The 15,287-nt window shown below is 34.1% G+C and overlaps 2 protein-coding genes across 2 annotated transcripts; both read right to left on the bottom strand.

Annotated features, from left to right (window-relative positions):
* Nucleotides 1-123: 123 nt before the first annotated feature.
* Nucleotides 124-8,901, bottom strand: rdgB (retinal degeneration B). The gene is made up of 2 exons (XM_076118082.1): nt 8,484-8,901; nt 124-7,196 (listed from the first exon to the last, which is right to left on the bottom strand). Exon 2 carries the CDS (start codon nt 7,152-7,154, stop codon nt 3,633-3,635), a length of 3,522 nt encoding a protein of 1,173 aa, XP_075974197.1. The 5' UTR covers nt 7,155-7,196; nt 8,484-8,901; the 3' UTR covers nt 124-3,632.
* Nucleotides 8,902-10,151: 1,250 nt separating this feature from the next.
* On the bottom strand, nt 10,152-15,063 carry CPT2 (Carnitine palmitoyltransferase 2). Its single transcript, XM_076118351.1, has 8 exons — nt 14,296-15,063; nt 13,509-13,687; nt 13,060-13,330; nt 12,750-12,940; nt 12,491-12,660; nt 12,177-12,290; nt 11,258-11,559; nt 10,152-10,858 (listed from the first exon to the last, which is right to left on the bottom strand). The coding sequence occupies exons 1-8, from the start codon at nt 14,901-14,903 to the stop codon at nt 10,732-10,734; spliced, it is 1,962 nt and encodes a 653-aa protein (XP_075974466.1). The 5' UTR covers nt 14,904-15,063; the 3' UTR covers nt 10,152-10,731.
* Between the last annotated feature and the right edge of the window lie 224 nt (nt 15,064-15,287).

Below are 15,287 nucleotides of genomic sequence, written 5' to 3'. Positions count from 1 at the left end.
ATTTCTATGCAGTCTGTCCACATCTTCGAGTCAATTACTACGTGAAATATCTGATGAATTAAGTAGCTATACTAAAAGGATACAAGTTTTTTTTATTATAAGGATGGACAAATTAAACAATGATTGCCAACAACAATAATTTATTTTCCCACACACTAGGTACATACATCATAAAAGAATTTAAAGCTAGCAAAATGTAAAGACAAATAAATTATACTTATAACAGGTAAGTACAAATAAATACATTTATTTTTAACCTGAGAATATAAATATGATTTTAGAGAGACCAAGTGCATAATTATAACATTATATGTATATTGTAATACTTATCACAAATACCTACAAATCAAAGAGAAAATATCGAAATACTGAAACATATATCTTCGTTTATGACATAGGTACAAATTTCTGGCTACCATAAGGAATGTTTACAAGAAACCGGTAAATATAAATAAGATCAATTCTATAGGAAAACTTAATTTTAATCATACCTACACATTCTGTAACAGGTTTCCGACATTGATTTATTAATTTCGATTACAATAGCTATTTTACAATATTGTTCACCTCTTCAGAAGCACTTTTTTATCTGCAATATTTAGATAATGGATTTAACCCACCGATGTAATTCAAGTATCATTTGTAGATATCTAGTATTGCTTAGGTAGTTATGTAATACTTTGAAGACACAAACAAAATATATAGACATAATTTTATAGTGATGTGATGTTATTATATTAATGGACACAAGCAGGTAACGGTTCTGGAATTGGAAGACCCTTAGTCGCTGTGTTGCGATCTCAAAACTTTACTGTGAAATGGGACTGTGTGGAATAAATAGCCTTTGTACACTGTCACATTCATAAGACCTTTACAAATCAAAGTTATCAGTAAACCTATTCACATAAGATAATAGGTACAACTTTATAAAGTTACCTACATAGAATCTAAATACTGACAGTTTTCTATTCTAACGTTGGAAGCGAAATAAAATGGGTAGGTAGTTAGTAAGATCGAATGGTTGATCATTGAAACGTAAAAAGTAGAGCAAAGCTTCAACATGTAGCTAGACACATCGTTATAACTGAGCGGGCCGGCGACGCGATGTTTGAAATGTAGTTCAAACTATCCAACTTGTGCGATTTATACCATAACTAGCTTTGATCCATCCTTTGTTTCCAGTAAACAAGGTATACGTACTCATAAACGATCTAGCTAATAGAGTAGCGAGTAGGTTAATATAAATATATTGCCTAGATAAACGTGCGCTAGATCTGATTAAATGCTTTTAGACAGAGTCATTTCAATGCTCATAAAATCACACGCGCTCGTGATGATGAAGATTAATAGCGTTTGGCTGCACAGTGTGATATCGTTCCGTCGCCCGCTGTCTATTTATGCAGAACGTTTATAGCTTTCAAATAATAAACATCAAATAGGTACACCGTAATATTCCCCAGTTCACATCGGCGCTCAGCCCTCAGGGCTTCAGTTTTACACCAAACGGCTAATTTTAGATTGGTAAAGAATGGCCGACCTCGTATGAAGCCACACAAGAGACAATGTGCTTACAGGTTGCAGTTTATTCAATGCTAACTTTATAAAATGTGAACATGTTTTGACAAAAAACGTGACATGACTTGCTTATAGCGTCGGAAAAACATAAGGAATAGCATAACATGAACGTGTTGTACATTACGCAGCTATGCAAAGCATGTTCTAATCATGATAACCGACAACAGAATGTGATATGAAGTTAAAACATAAATAGTTACTCTTGTACACGTTTATATACCTATATGCATCCTGTGATAATATCTACACTGCCTAATTATCGTATTATGTATTTGTTTATAAATTTCCCTTTTAAATAGTTTTACTATGTAATATGACAATGACATAATAACTGTACTTGGTGAAATAATAATCAACTCACTAGACGGACAAATACATACTTAGTTAAAACCTTAAACTAAATAATGAGAACTTTAGAGGATATTATAAATATTTTACATTTATATTAAGTATAATTAATTTCAAAATTTTTCATAACAATAGAAATATCTCTGAAACAGGAATGTACATACAAAGATTATACAATCTCTTTTATAATAATTATAATAGATAATAATTTAATTAATATAATTTACTTATTTATGTTCATCAAGAACTCAAATGGTGAACTAGAAAAATAATTTTTATCTGGTAAGTATTTAATATCAACAATATATAATGTCAATTATAAAAAATTGAACAACGATATTGCCTTTTATTCACTTAATCGTAACTTGTTTAGTAACATTCTTTGTGACACTTATCACATTGAAGATCTCATTTTAGACTTTTTAAAACAATTCTAGATAATATACAGCCGCAAATTTTCTTGGCCTAAGGAGCGATACAAAATGTTAGACAATTCTTACATAATACAAAGTGTAAGTAATTGAAATTTTTGTCTTAATCCGATAAAAATTAAGCGCATTCGCTTAATACATGCAAAAATGTATAGGTAGCATAAAAGTACATACTATAATAAGTATTAATATTTTCTAAGAAGTCTACTATGACCACCCCTCGGGCATTAGCTAATACATCAATTCTAGAACACGTCTCAACCCTACTACGACGATAGAAAAAAATAAACTAGGGATGAACACGAGAGATTCTTAAGTGCTTGTACACCGGACTCACTAGGTCTTATACTCTTACACAATTAAAATAACATTGCTGCCGTAGTCGGGTTGAGCCAGCATAAGATAAACTATAACGTATACAAATAAATAACAAGTTATAATATCACGTAGTTATTATATGTATTTGTAGCGACCTAATATTACACCGATACATGCATATATGGCGAAACAAATGACTTATGGAATAATTTGTAAAACATATGTATACCCGTCATAAAAGATTGCATTTTTTACTACCGCAAGTAGGTACCTGTACCAAGGAAGGACATTAATATACAAATTACTTAGGTAAACGAGATACATGGTTAAATGTGGCCATGACAGCATATGTATTTCGAGACGTTACAGTATGGCCAGACATGATCGAGAAAAAATCTATTTGTATACAAGTACATCTAAAACTTAAATACATTGAGAACGTATTTGATCATCGCCAAAGATAATATTATGTTAAATTATGGCGAATCAACTCGATTTGTACATAATGTACAGGCGTAAAATAGTATATTAATAAGTTTTATTTTGAGATTCTGCACCTCCGCCAAACAATCTTAAAACAAAGCCAATCGTTATCAGTTACATGCAATTTATGGTTATTATATACGTACGTTTTTTTTACTTTAGATAGGTACTAACAAATAGTTTAGATAAAGCAGTCAACTTTAGAATATATTTAATTTAAATAACAGTACCACCACGCTGATAAGGTCTTTTTCGAGAACAAATAAATATAATTTAAGTCAGAAAAATATGTGCATGAAGATTACCCTTGCCCAAAAATAGCAAAACATGTGGCCATTAGAAATTTGGCCTAAAACAAGATAATATTACATAGGACATTTTATCGTAATTAAGCGCTATCCTATCACGAACACCATCTAACCCGAGGAAGATTAAGCGTTTAAGAATACTAATAAGTTAGCTATCAGATAGCCTAGATTAACGACGGCTGCGTGTTGTCACCGTTCCACTAACAGGAGCCAGAAGTCGCCGAGGAACCAGAAGACGAGCGTTTCCTCTGGCAGGTCTCGAAGCACCAGGTTGCTTCAAGTCAGCTAAATGTGAAGCGTAGCCATCGTTTAAAGTTGTTGCCATATTGCCGTATTTCTTACTAATACGACCAATAGCATATATCTGTCGTGGGGCTAATCCACAATTATGATAAACAGTTATATCTTTACCCGAGCCATACGCTGCGTGTAAAATAATACCATGTTCATTGATGAGACTATTTAAATGCGCCGACTTGTGTCCTAATGGATCAGTTGAAAATCCATCAGAAAAGAAAACCAAACCATGGGGAAAGTTATGTTCAGCTAGCCACGATATAACTTTTCTTTGTTGCATGTCAGGTCTGCCAGTTATGTATAAGATAAGGTACCCGAGATCTTGCCAGAAACGTACGACATCAACTGCTCCAGCTCTTACTTTGGGGTCTCTACCAGTAACAGAGACACTAGCAGTGAATGATCCGTCTATACTAAAAACGATGCACTCAGTCTGCGGTGGAACAACAGCAAGATGAAAGTTACAGCTGGTGTGATCTCCTCGAACCACAAGTCTTACAGGGTAAATACCACAACCCACGCTCTGTCTTTCTGGCAATGTGTAAGTAATCCTCCCAGTTTTATCCGTCACTACCGTAGATAATACTCCCCATTCTCCTGCAGGAGGATCCTTCATCATATAGATATCTACTTTCTCACCCGTCAAAGTGATCATGTCCAGCGGTCCGTACATAAATCGAGCCGTAAACGTTTGAGGACACCCCTCCTTGCAAATTACGTCGTTAGCTCTATGATTTGCTGCAACGTTTTTCAATTTGACTGATGTTCGCTTTCTCATCCACTTCTCTCTCTCTTGTCCTGGTTTAAACATAGGACATTCTTTGTCTTCTGAGTGTCCATATAAAGCTAGGTCAAAATGTCCAATTTGTCGTAGAATGAAAGCAATTACGTCAGAACTTTCCCAATAACTAGCATGGAATAAATGTGGTAAAGCGTTTGTAGGAAAATTAGTAAGTCCTTCAGGGCAGTACAATGCATAGTCAAGTCTTTTTGATCCCCACCATTTCTGTTGCAAAGCGTTCATTGTTATGAGAGGTATGTTATCGACTAAACCACTCACTGTACTTTGTACAGATGCTTCAGAAAGTCTGCGTAAAATAGGTGTTGGTGGCATCTGTAAGTGATCTCCGAAAAGCTGAGGATGACTTTGAATCAATTCCATTAAATGATAAGGCTGACCATTGCCCAAGGGATACTTAGTATATCTAGCAACATTTATGGGTGGTAAGTTAGTGAATCTGGCTGACAGTAACGGTTCTAGTCTTGAAGCCACAGGGTCTGTAGGATGGAACAAGTTGAATACTTGTTGCACAGGTGGTTTCATAATATCACGTATTTTATCATCCGATATTTTACGGGAGGCCAAAATAAGCGACAATGGACTACCAAACGTGAAAAAGTCGCTTACTTCAAATTCAAATTTAACATGGTTATCACTTGTCGAAGATGAACGTCTCCTAGGTGTTGGTGCTTGTAAATGAGACTTGTTTAAGTAATGCGGTTCCATTGGATCATTGGGAATTGTAATTTCCGTATCCAATATGCTATTTTCACTGTCATGTCGCGATTGGTACTGCAAGGTTCTTACAAGCGCGTCGTAAGCTAATACCGAGCCCATGCTATCACCCACAATGCAGACTTGGCCGTTAAATCCTTTTCCATCATCTGACTTAACAAATTCTGTGTAAACAGCATTAGCAGAATTGATAGTCTTAGTTATAGACTCTGGATAGTCGGGTGACGTCGTGGCGATTAATGGTATAGCACCAATAGGTATGAGATCATTAGTTAGAGATGGTGTCTCAATAGTAGATGGTGAACAATCAAAACTATAAGGGCTCAGAGTTGATAAAACTCCAAGAGCTTCTGTGCAGATCGATGGGCAAGAAACTAATTTTATTGTTATATGTCCAATGAGTGTTGGATAATGCTGACGCATAACTGACTCAAAAGCGCCCTTGAACGTTGTGACATCAGATTTCTTTGCTGTCATATCCACATTTGCATCTAGTACACTTCCTGCATGAAAAACTAAAATCAAAACAGTTGTTGGGCATGAGCTATGAACAGGAGTTTCTGGGCAACCATCAATACTATGATGACTTTGCAAATTTGGCACTCGTCGTGAGCCGCGCTCTGATGTGACTCTCTTTAAGAAAGTGGGATTAAAAATACTATCTTCTTGACTTTGATCACCTTGGGTAGGTGAAATATCAATGTCACCTTCATCTAAAGAACACATTGAAGACCATTTGTTAAACGTAGATTCACAGTCATAAAATTCATCCTCAGAACCAGTTTCAGTCTCTGACTCCCGAACAAGGGTTTCCATTCGCCAGTTAGCTGCTTGTGCCTGCAAACTTTTGATTGAGCCTGATGAGGAAGATCTTAAATTTGATTTTGAGGAAGTTTTATGTACAGAAGGTGGAGTACCCTCAGGAGTCAAGTGCTTTTGTATTCTCTTTTCAACATTGTTCTTCTTGGTGGCCAAAGGTGTTGGAACATCTTCATTCTTTTCTAAACTACTCATTGTAGCTGCGAGAGATTTGGAATTTTCTTCTGATAAGTCTTGCTCATCACTTGTGTCACCAGCCATCTTTTTTTGCAAAGCTAACTGGGTCTGCCTTTCTATTTCCCTTATATCCTCCATGGTAAGCCCATGCCATTCATCCTGCCAGGCCCAAGCCTGTCGATGAGCCCTAAGCATGGTTTTTCTCAAAGCAACATCATGTATAAATTTCTCTAGTTTAGTTTGCATACCCCAGTATCTAAATTCCACTCTACATAGTTTGTAGGCACACATGAGAGATTTCCCATTTGGTAGTGGTTGTGGCATGCCTTGCACTTCTTTCCAGTATTCTTCAAGCCAGTTTTCTGTGAGAGGACCTCTATTGCATTTTTGTGACACAAACAACTTGGGATCTTCTTCTTTAACATAATCAGCACCGTAAAGCTGATCCTTGCAAACATCAATAACATCAACTATTCTATTTTTTAAATCACTTCCAGTTAGCTTGAAGACATTTTCTTGGTGGCCATTGTCAGCAAAATAATAAGTTTCTATTTCTAATGAAAATTTTTCAACAAATGGACAAGTATACCTTGTTTTAGTATAAGGATAAGCATTCCAAGCTTCTTCAGAGACTGTTAAGGCAGATTTTGGAAGTAAGCTTTTGAACCATCCAGGTAAATGACTACCAACATGATAGATTTTTTGAGTGTACTGACCTTGTCCACCAGGACCATCTTCATATGGCTCATTGACTAGGATCTCAACTCCACTGCCCTCACCGGAACTTTCTTCTCTGCTCTTTTTGGCAATCATATACAGTTGAGCAATTCTGTACTCCTCCACTGTGAGTGGCAGAGGTATTCTGTACTCTTTTATCAACATGTTGATTTCTTACTTAGTGTTTTCAAACTAGGTAAACATATTCTGAAACAAAGAGATAACAATAATGTGTTAATATATACCTTCTTATAATAAGAAAGTGCCTATTTGGAACACTGCCATCTTCCACCAAGGCTATCAAAATATTTATTTCCTTTGTATACCAAGCCAATGTTATTAAGGCGCTTCTAAACGGGCCATATTTTCCTGCAATATGTGGCTGCAACATAGTGGCCGGACATATTGCGAGCAACTCCAGCCATACTACGCAATGTTGCAGCAATATTGCAGCAATGTCTCAGACATATAGCCACACATTTTTGATATTGCAGTGAATGGCCGATATTGTTTTGATAGGTTGCCGGACGATCGCTGAGCTACCGATTTTACTGCAATGTTGCCCGGCCAGTTTTATTGTTGTTTCAGTCGCTCACTCTTGTTATGATATAGTGCATCCTTTTCTACGCGATTTATATTTATTTTATCATTTATTATTAAATTTTTTATCAAGCATTAATTCTTGACATTAATTGTCTAATGTTTTACGCCTATTGGTGTAAGGTCGAATGCACTGTCTCTGCTTTTTCCTTTTTGATTTTTCTCGTAAATGGATAATAATGGAAGATTTCGTCGCCTATTTAATTAAGGTCGAATCCACTGTCTCTGCTTTTTCCTTTTTGAACAATATAGGCTGCTGCGACGAGTGTGATTTCGTCAGCAATTATTGCCGGTTTGTGTGGCCCGTTTAGGAGTCTGCATCATGCTCCATACTATTAACAGACATATTGCAACACATGGCTCGGCCATAGATTGCTCGGCCATCGTTGCAATAAAATATTTTTGTGATGGCCGAGCAATAAGTTGCCAATAGTGCAGCTACATATTGCAGGAAAATATGGCCCGTTTAGAAGCGCCTTTAGATACCTACATGAATTTAGGAAAAATATGCTAATTAAAAAATCTAAACTTGTAACAAAATAGTATGGGCAACTAAATAATAATTTTCAGAACATTTAATACGCAAGTACCTACCTACTGATTGCTTAAATTTTCTAGCATCTTACAAGATTACTAATGGAAACATGGACTTAATTACCTACATTGTCAGGATCGCCATAATAATATTAATATCTTTATTTTTCTCTCTTCCTTAAGTTATTGTTAGTACGCATTTATTGATACTATTACGTGAAACCGTATATAAAATGACAAATAAAATACATTTTTTTAAATGGTAGACTGGGAAGACAAATACTCAATGATAATTTGTGTAAATAGGAATCCCTATTCTTTACAAAGCATACATTCAAGCACAACCAATTCAATATTTACCTTAACACTTCAAATAAATAAGATTTTCACTTAATATTACACTGCACACAGCATTTTTAATTCACTAATTCCTTTTCCCGAACAAAACACATCCCAGGCACGGGTGTACGGATGAACTTTGACATTTTCACGAATGTAATGTCAATATGGCCTAACCACCATTCCTTTTCATGTTAAAACACGCGACCATCGCTGTGTTGTCGCCTTACAACATAGTAACAACATGTTTATTCAGATATAAGACCAAAAATTATATGAAATATTAATTACAGCTTGTCTATCACACATCACTTGACTGTATTTAAAACAAATGCAACACTAAGTTCTGTCCTCTGTATCAATAAGGTAAATAAATATACTTAGTATATTAACTACGAGCGAGCGAACTTTGTGTACCTATATGCGCGATCGTAGATTGGAACGCTGTTGATTCTGCGTAGGTACGGTGATGTCGTATTCATAGTGCATCAAAATAGTAAATTAAAGATAGACAGAACCATTTTTCATACAGAGCGGATTTGTGGCGTGGTTAAGGATCCCGATAGCTGTCGATTTGACAACGTTTGTTTACAACGCGTCGTTTGTTATAAAAAACAGATTGGGTTAAAATGGTAAAAAACAAATCAGTAAAAAGAACGGAGATTTTGTCAGAGGCCTTTGCATAGAACAGTAATTAGCAGTAAATAGTAATTATCATCGCTGGTTAGCAGGCGTGGATTGCATGCAAATGGTATTTATCTTAGGTCCCTTTCGTAACAACGAAGATAATTTGAAATAATGTTCCTTCATATCCTTTATAAAGATAAAAGGCATAATTGATAAGAAAATTAAGTAAAATTGAGCTGCACTCTAGATACGTCCCTCTTTACTAGATGGACACGGGAAAATCGATACCAGTCGTCGCAGAATTAAAGCGCTGTATAGACACAAACTTACCAGCTTACATAATTTGTACTAATAGTAAAATCCCTATCGAAAACCCTCACTTAATTCAATAAATGAGATGTCGTCTTTTGATAATTCCATTATGTAGGATAATAGGTAGGTAGGTACCTAAATATTGCATTACATTTTTAATCTGTTCAAGTGCGCCCGTTTAGAAAAGCGCGACGGCAGAGTGTTATTACTTAATACCTTATAGGACTATTTTATTTTTATATAGGTATCTAGTTTAAATTGAGAAACTTCTTACTTAACTCAGATCAGTCGCTAATCATAAAATTGCAAACAATTGATTGATAGCTTCAGTGTTTCTCAAATATTGATTGGAGATATCTGCGAATTCGGCAATTACCTATAGTAGTAGTTTTACCTAGTGACTTTCTTAGTGAAAAGCTTAAACCAATAAACCCTATGAAAAATGATGTATGTCTGTTGTAATAAGATTATTATCTGAAGCCGTAACATTGCCAATAGGTACATAATATCTATGTACTAACAATGGTTGAACTCTCTACAAGCAAAATCCTTGTATGAAGCCTCTGAATACATTGTGTAGTATTATTAACCTAAGGTTAATCTATTTATTACTTATAGGTTTACTAGCTGGAAGCACGGCCGTGGTTGATTGAAACAGAGGGTTGTAACTTGTCACTCAACAATCTTAACTCAAGTTAAACATTTAATTTGCCATAGATTTGATCAATTGTTTAGGAGAAAGCATTTAAATAAATACATTATGAATGTGTAATCATTTATTTTGTATTGTACAACAATTGTTATAACAAGTCAAAAAAATAAATAAATATAAATTTTATTTAATAAATACAAGTTTTCTTAATACTAAGTGAAGGCACCCTCTAATACATTGCATAAGCATCTGTTAATCTATCCAAGATAAAGGTCGTAAAAATACCTATACTTAACAAATAACACCATATTTGATAATCATCATAGTATACTATTATCTATACCATATTAATTGGTATTACTGAATATTATCACGTGTTTTTTATTTTAATATTGTGAATTGTTATTTATATCAAATCGCTTATTTATATTTGATTCTCAGTATCTATAAAAATATAAAATATTTATCAAAATAGAAAAGTGTATTTACACAGTACATTTGTATATATAATCATAAAATTAAATAATGCCTAACTTAGTCTCTGCTTACTCCTATAGGAAAAAGGTGTGATACATATACGTAAATTAATTCAGATGGATGAATGTCTATACTTTCTCCTAGTATTCTGTACCATATTTACTACCTATCCCCCTTTAATAATAATTATAGACTATTCAATTATCCAGACAATATTTTGGTAATATCTATGAAAGATTTGTGCAGTGCTTCAATAAAATGCGAGCTATCGTTATGAGATTTGTAGCTTGTCACGGCTGCGCCCAGTTTGTCAGGAAATGCTGAATATCTGAAAAAATAGACGATATTTCTCTTAAACACAAGTTAGCACACCTGTTCATGACATACGCGCTATTTTTATTAACTAGAAATAAAGGTCCAATCCAAACAGACGAAACAGGGGGTGTGATAACCATTATTACATTAAATGTTTTATCTGCACATTTGGCGTAGTGGTTAACGTGATCACCTCGCTGCATGTGGCGGGTTCGAATTCCACCCGGGACAAATATTTGTGTGATGAGCACGAGTATTTGTTCTGAGCCTGGTTGTTAATTTATCCATGTAATTTATTTACAATATTGCATTAATTATAAGAGCATTATTTCCTTTTCTATCACCCATAGAAGACAGCAGCCGCCGTTGAATTATTTAACTTAATACGATTTAAGAGTAAAGAGTAACTTACCCAATGCCAAAGCCTTCTTTAACAACAGGTCCAAAACCTCCCGCCATTACACTCGGCGACGACAGCGTACTTGTGCTCAGGATAGACTTATTCAAAAACTTATAGTCGTAAGAATCGAATATCTTAGGTCTAGGAATGTTGTTCTCTTCGGCCATTTTCATCAAAGCAAACATGTGGCGGTCGAATCCTTGGCCCATGGCAGCTTGTTTGATCAACTCTGAATGATATAAAGAACATTGTTGCATCACGGCGCGCAGCTCTTCCGTTGACGTTTTCCCGGAATGTAAACCTTCGCAGAATGCCTGTAATCGATAATTTGTATTGACGTTAGTGGGTTAACTACGAGTCTTTTATCAACGAGAAATATTGAGAATCTATTTTAATCTTTCTTATTTAGTCGTAAAGGTGGATGGTAGATTTTACTAAAATTACGTAGGTAGTTTCCAATCACTTATAACTCTACTTATCCAAGTTCAATAAGCAATTTTTATTGTAAGTATGATTAGTTGACATTCCATTGTCGAAAGTTCCTTGACAGGGCTTTACCACGTTTTACGTGTCCTCCTGCCGTGTACGTAGACGGTTAGTTTAAAATACGACAATCATATTACCGCGCCAAGTGTTACTTAACTCACAGATCGTCCTAAGACACAGTCAGTACCAGCACGTAATTAAAATATTAGCTCATCCCAGCGCATTATCGCAAATCGTTTTAAGTTTTCCGTTGGCAAGAAAAACATGAAGATTTAAGAAAAACGCGCAAATTAATTATTTACAGTAACGACAGTAAGATTAATCTAAATCAAAACTTATCTGTTACAAACATTTTGTAATTCGGCGAATTATGGTAAGTGTAAAAAAACTCAGTAGAGTTACAAACAAAAGCTTGAACTATTAACGAATTATGTAAATAACAAACCTTGGTTTGCTCTGTGCATGGTCGCATAGTTTCAGTCCGCCCATGTTTAAAGGCGGAAGTGCTGCACGATTCATAAGTCCCCACAAAAGAGCCTTTCAGGAGATGATGAGCTGCCTGGAAATTATGTAAAAAAGTCTTGTTACCACAATCTGTATTTTTTTATACAAGTCATAAAAAAATTTACGCATTTCAATTTTTATAATGATCCCCTGATTATAAAGCAAATTTTAACCGAAAATATCGATATAACCGAAATATATAATAAAATATTGCTTATGGCCTTAACAAAATCAAAATAAGAAAAAAATAAATACCTGAAAAGCAAGCTGCATGATGCAATCAGGGCTGACTTTGTGTTTTTTACAGGCACCTTTATTCAAACCCTCATACAATATGTAATCTATACTAAGTGAATCACACCAGGACTTGTACACATTCTTAGCATTTTCAATAAATTGTTTTGACTTATCATCCAATTTAAATTCTGAAATAATAGATACAGTTTTATTCTTTGGAGAAGATTTTTAATGCTTAATTAATTTTGTTGTAAGACTGCAGAAAAATAATAGGTACCTAATCTTTGAACAGTTACATTACTGTCAGCTGGTTTTGAATCTGGGTGAATGAAGGGATTTTTAGTAGTTTCAGCAAATATGTCCTGGAAGAATCTAAGCACTGCTACACCATCACCCCATGAGTGTTCAAAATTGATTCCAGCCACTCCATCACTTGTTACTATTAAACTGAATGACTTGTCAAACCATCTGAAATTATGTAAATTCAATTAATAGTCCTAGACTTGATATAACTTGATAATATTAAGATTGTCAAAACATACTTAAACAATTATTCTTAAATACTAAAACTGCATAAAAAAAATTACCTATTTAATCCATCATCATGCAGATATTTCTTTAAAATTTTATGTTTGTCTTCCTGTATTTCATCACTGTCTAATACTAAATTAAATATTGCAGAGTCAATCTTTTTCAGAGTTTCGCTGTTTCCTGTTGCCTCTAAATATTCACGTTGTTTTGCCCACTCATCCCTATTTTGTGTCGTTAATATTCCTAGTGGATGTTCAGCTTTAGGGGTATTATCATTCATTATTTTACTTAAGTTGCCAAGCATTTCCAAAGGTGACAAAAGGTTACCTAAAATAATTAAAATATGGAAATAAAGGCAAATCAGCAAGACTAACTTCAATATATTTAATTTGAAATATAAAATTGATTGTGTATTATTATTCAATTGTAGTTTTTATCTGTTAGTGACAAATATTTCCAATATCATGTTGGTATTAATATGGAAAAATTTTATATAAACAATTACCATCTGCATCTAACACATCAAAGATATAGAAGTTGCCATTTTTCTGTACAACTATATGTTTGCTGTTTGGGTCTCTGAAAATGACATCTTTAGTGAGATGAGGAATGCGGGTTGCACCAAACAGTCCTACGAACTGACTCATATCTAGAGGAAATGCTTTGAACAAATATGCTCCATACCTGGAAGATTTGTATTAGTCAAATTATTGTTAGGGTACAATACAAGTGCAGGATACAAAAAAAAGGTAATTTATGTACACATTATGGTTATTCACAAATCCATCTTTGAGTACATTTATCCATTGCTGTAGTAATGTTTCTCTAATTTTAGTTGAGTTGAGTTGACTGCTAGTTAGAATAACTAATGTTGATTATCAACATGGCAATGCTTGTACACAAACAATGAGTTTTTCACATAAACAATACTCCTAAAAGTGCCTGCCCACCTAACTAACAAGGTAACTAAACAGCGAAATAAATTTATTATAATATTGTGCATACAAGTTGCGTAAGTTTAAAATGTTTACCTCAAAACATAAGTATGAACGAAGAAAATAAGAAAATTTATTGTTTAGTTTCAATTCTTTGTGATTTTGAAACAATAGTACATTCTCTAGGCTTCTACTGAGAAATATTTTCTAATATAATTTAGAAAGTATAACAGTAATTTGCCAAACCTGGGCAATGAATTTAATACCTAATGATCAGTGTTGGTTACACTAATGACAACAGCACAGAGGCAGTCAGACAATAATTGTATTTTTTAAAATAAGAAACACACAACTTACCAAGAAATAGCTTCAGGCAACATTGATGTAACATTTCTGAATAATGGTGTATTACTCTTTTTAGGATTTAAATGATACACTTCTGGTTCCAATATTTGCTCCCTAAGTGAGAGCATAAATCTGACTGCACTTATTAGCATATTTGTAGATCTTATAAGCTGATTGTTGTACTCCGGTTTTTCATCATTAACAAAAGTAATCAAAGGATTATAGTTGATAGGAAGTGGGGCACGATCTCGTAAATACAAATCAAACCAATATTCTGATATGTAACTGGTGTGTTTGTTTATTTTATCTTTGGCAACAAGTTTTTCTTGGAGTATTTTACCCTCGTTTGTAATAAAGTCGTTGGTAGTTTCTTCAGCAGCTCTATAATGATCGTTATTTAACAATGGTCTAACAGCTTTCAAATACCTGTCTCCAGTCTTTGATAAATCGGGTATAGGTAATCTAGGCAGCGATTTCTGAAAGTGCATTGTAGGCACTTTACTTCTTTGTAAATATTGATAGTTAATATCATTGATCTTTTTATTAGCAAAGTTCCTATGATGCATAAACATTTGGCACACATGATTATTTGTACAAATTATCTTATTAGCACCAATCATTGTCAAGTATTTTACTTATACGCAATTCGAAATCTTAATAGATCTAACTCATAAATTAATGAACTAAATAGTAAATTTTTATGAAACTTTCCAAGTCCACACAACACACCAAAGCAAAGTGTCATCGAACCTAAATATAAAAAATACAGTTCAATGAAAGTATCTGTCAAGCACAAAGTCCAACTTTTGCTTTTTTAATTAAAGTGCCGTTAATAATAACTCGGCTCATAGAATTTCTTAAAATCGCCTAAATTAATTTAATCTGTCAATAAAGTTGCTTATCTTCATATAGTATAAACGATAAATTATAGTATAATAATTTATCGTTAATTATAAGAAAGTCCGTTTTTATATCGAGTTAGGTCGAGTTCGGGCGAAAAGCAG

This window comes from Anticarsia gemmatalis, chromosome 9 (assembly GCF_050436995.1).
Source record: "Anticarsia gemmatalis isolate Benzon Research Colony breed Stoneville strain chromosome 9, ilAntGemm2 primary, whole genome shotgun sequence".
In the NCBI taxonomy this organism is placed as follows: domain Eukaryota; kingdom Metazoa; phylum Arthropoda; class Insecta; order Lepidoptera; family Erebidae; genus Anticarsia; species Anticarsia gemmatalis.
Note: the sequence above shows the minus strand (reverse complement) of the source record. Positions and strands in the feature narration are given on the sequence as shown.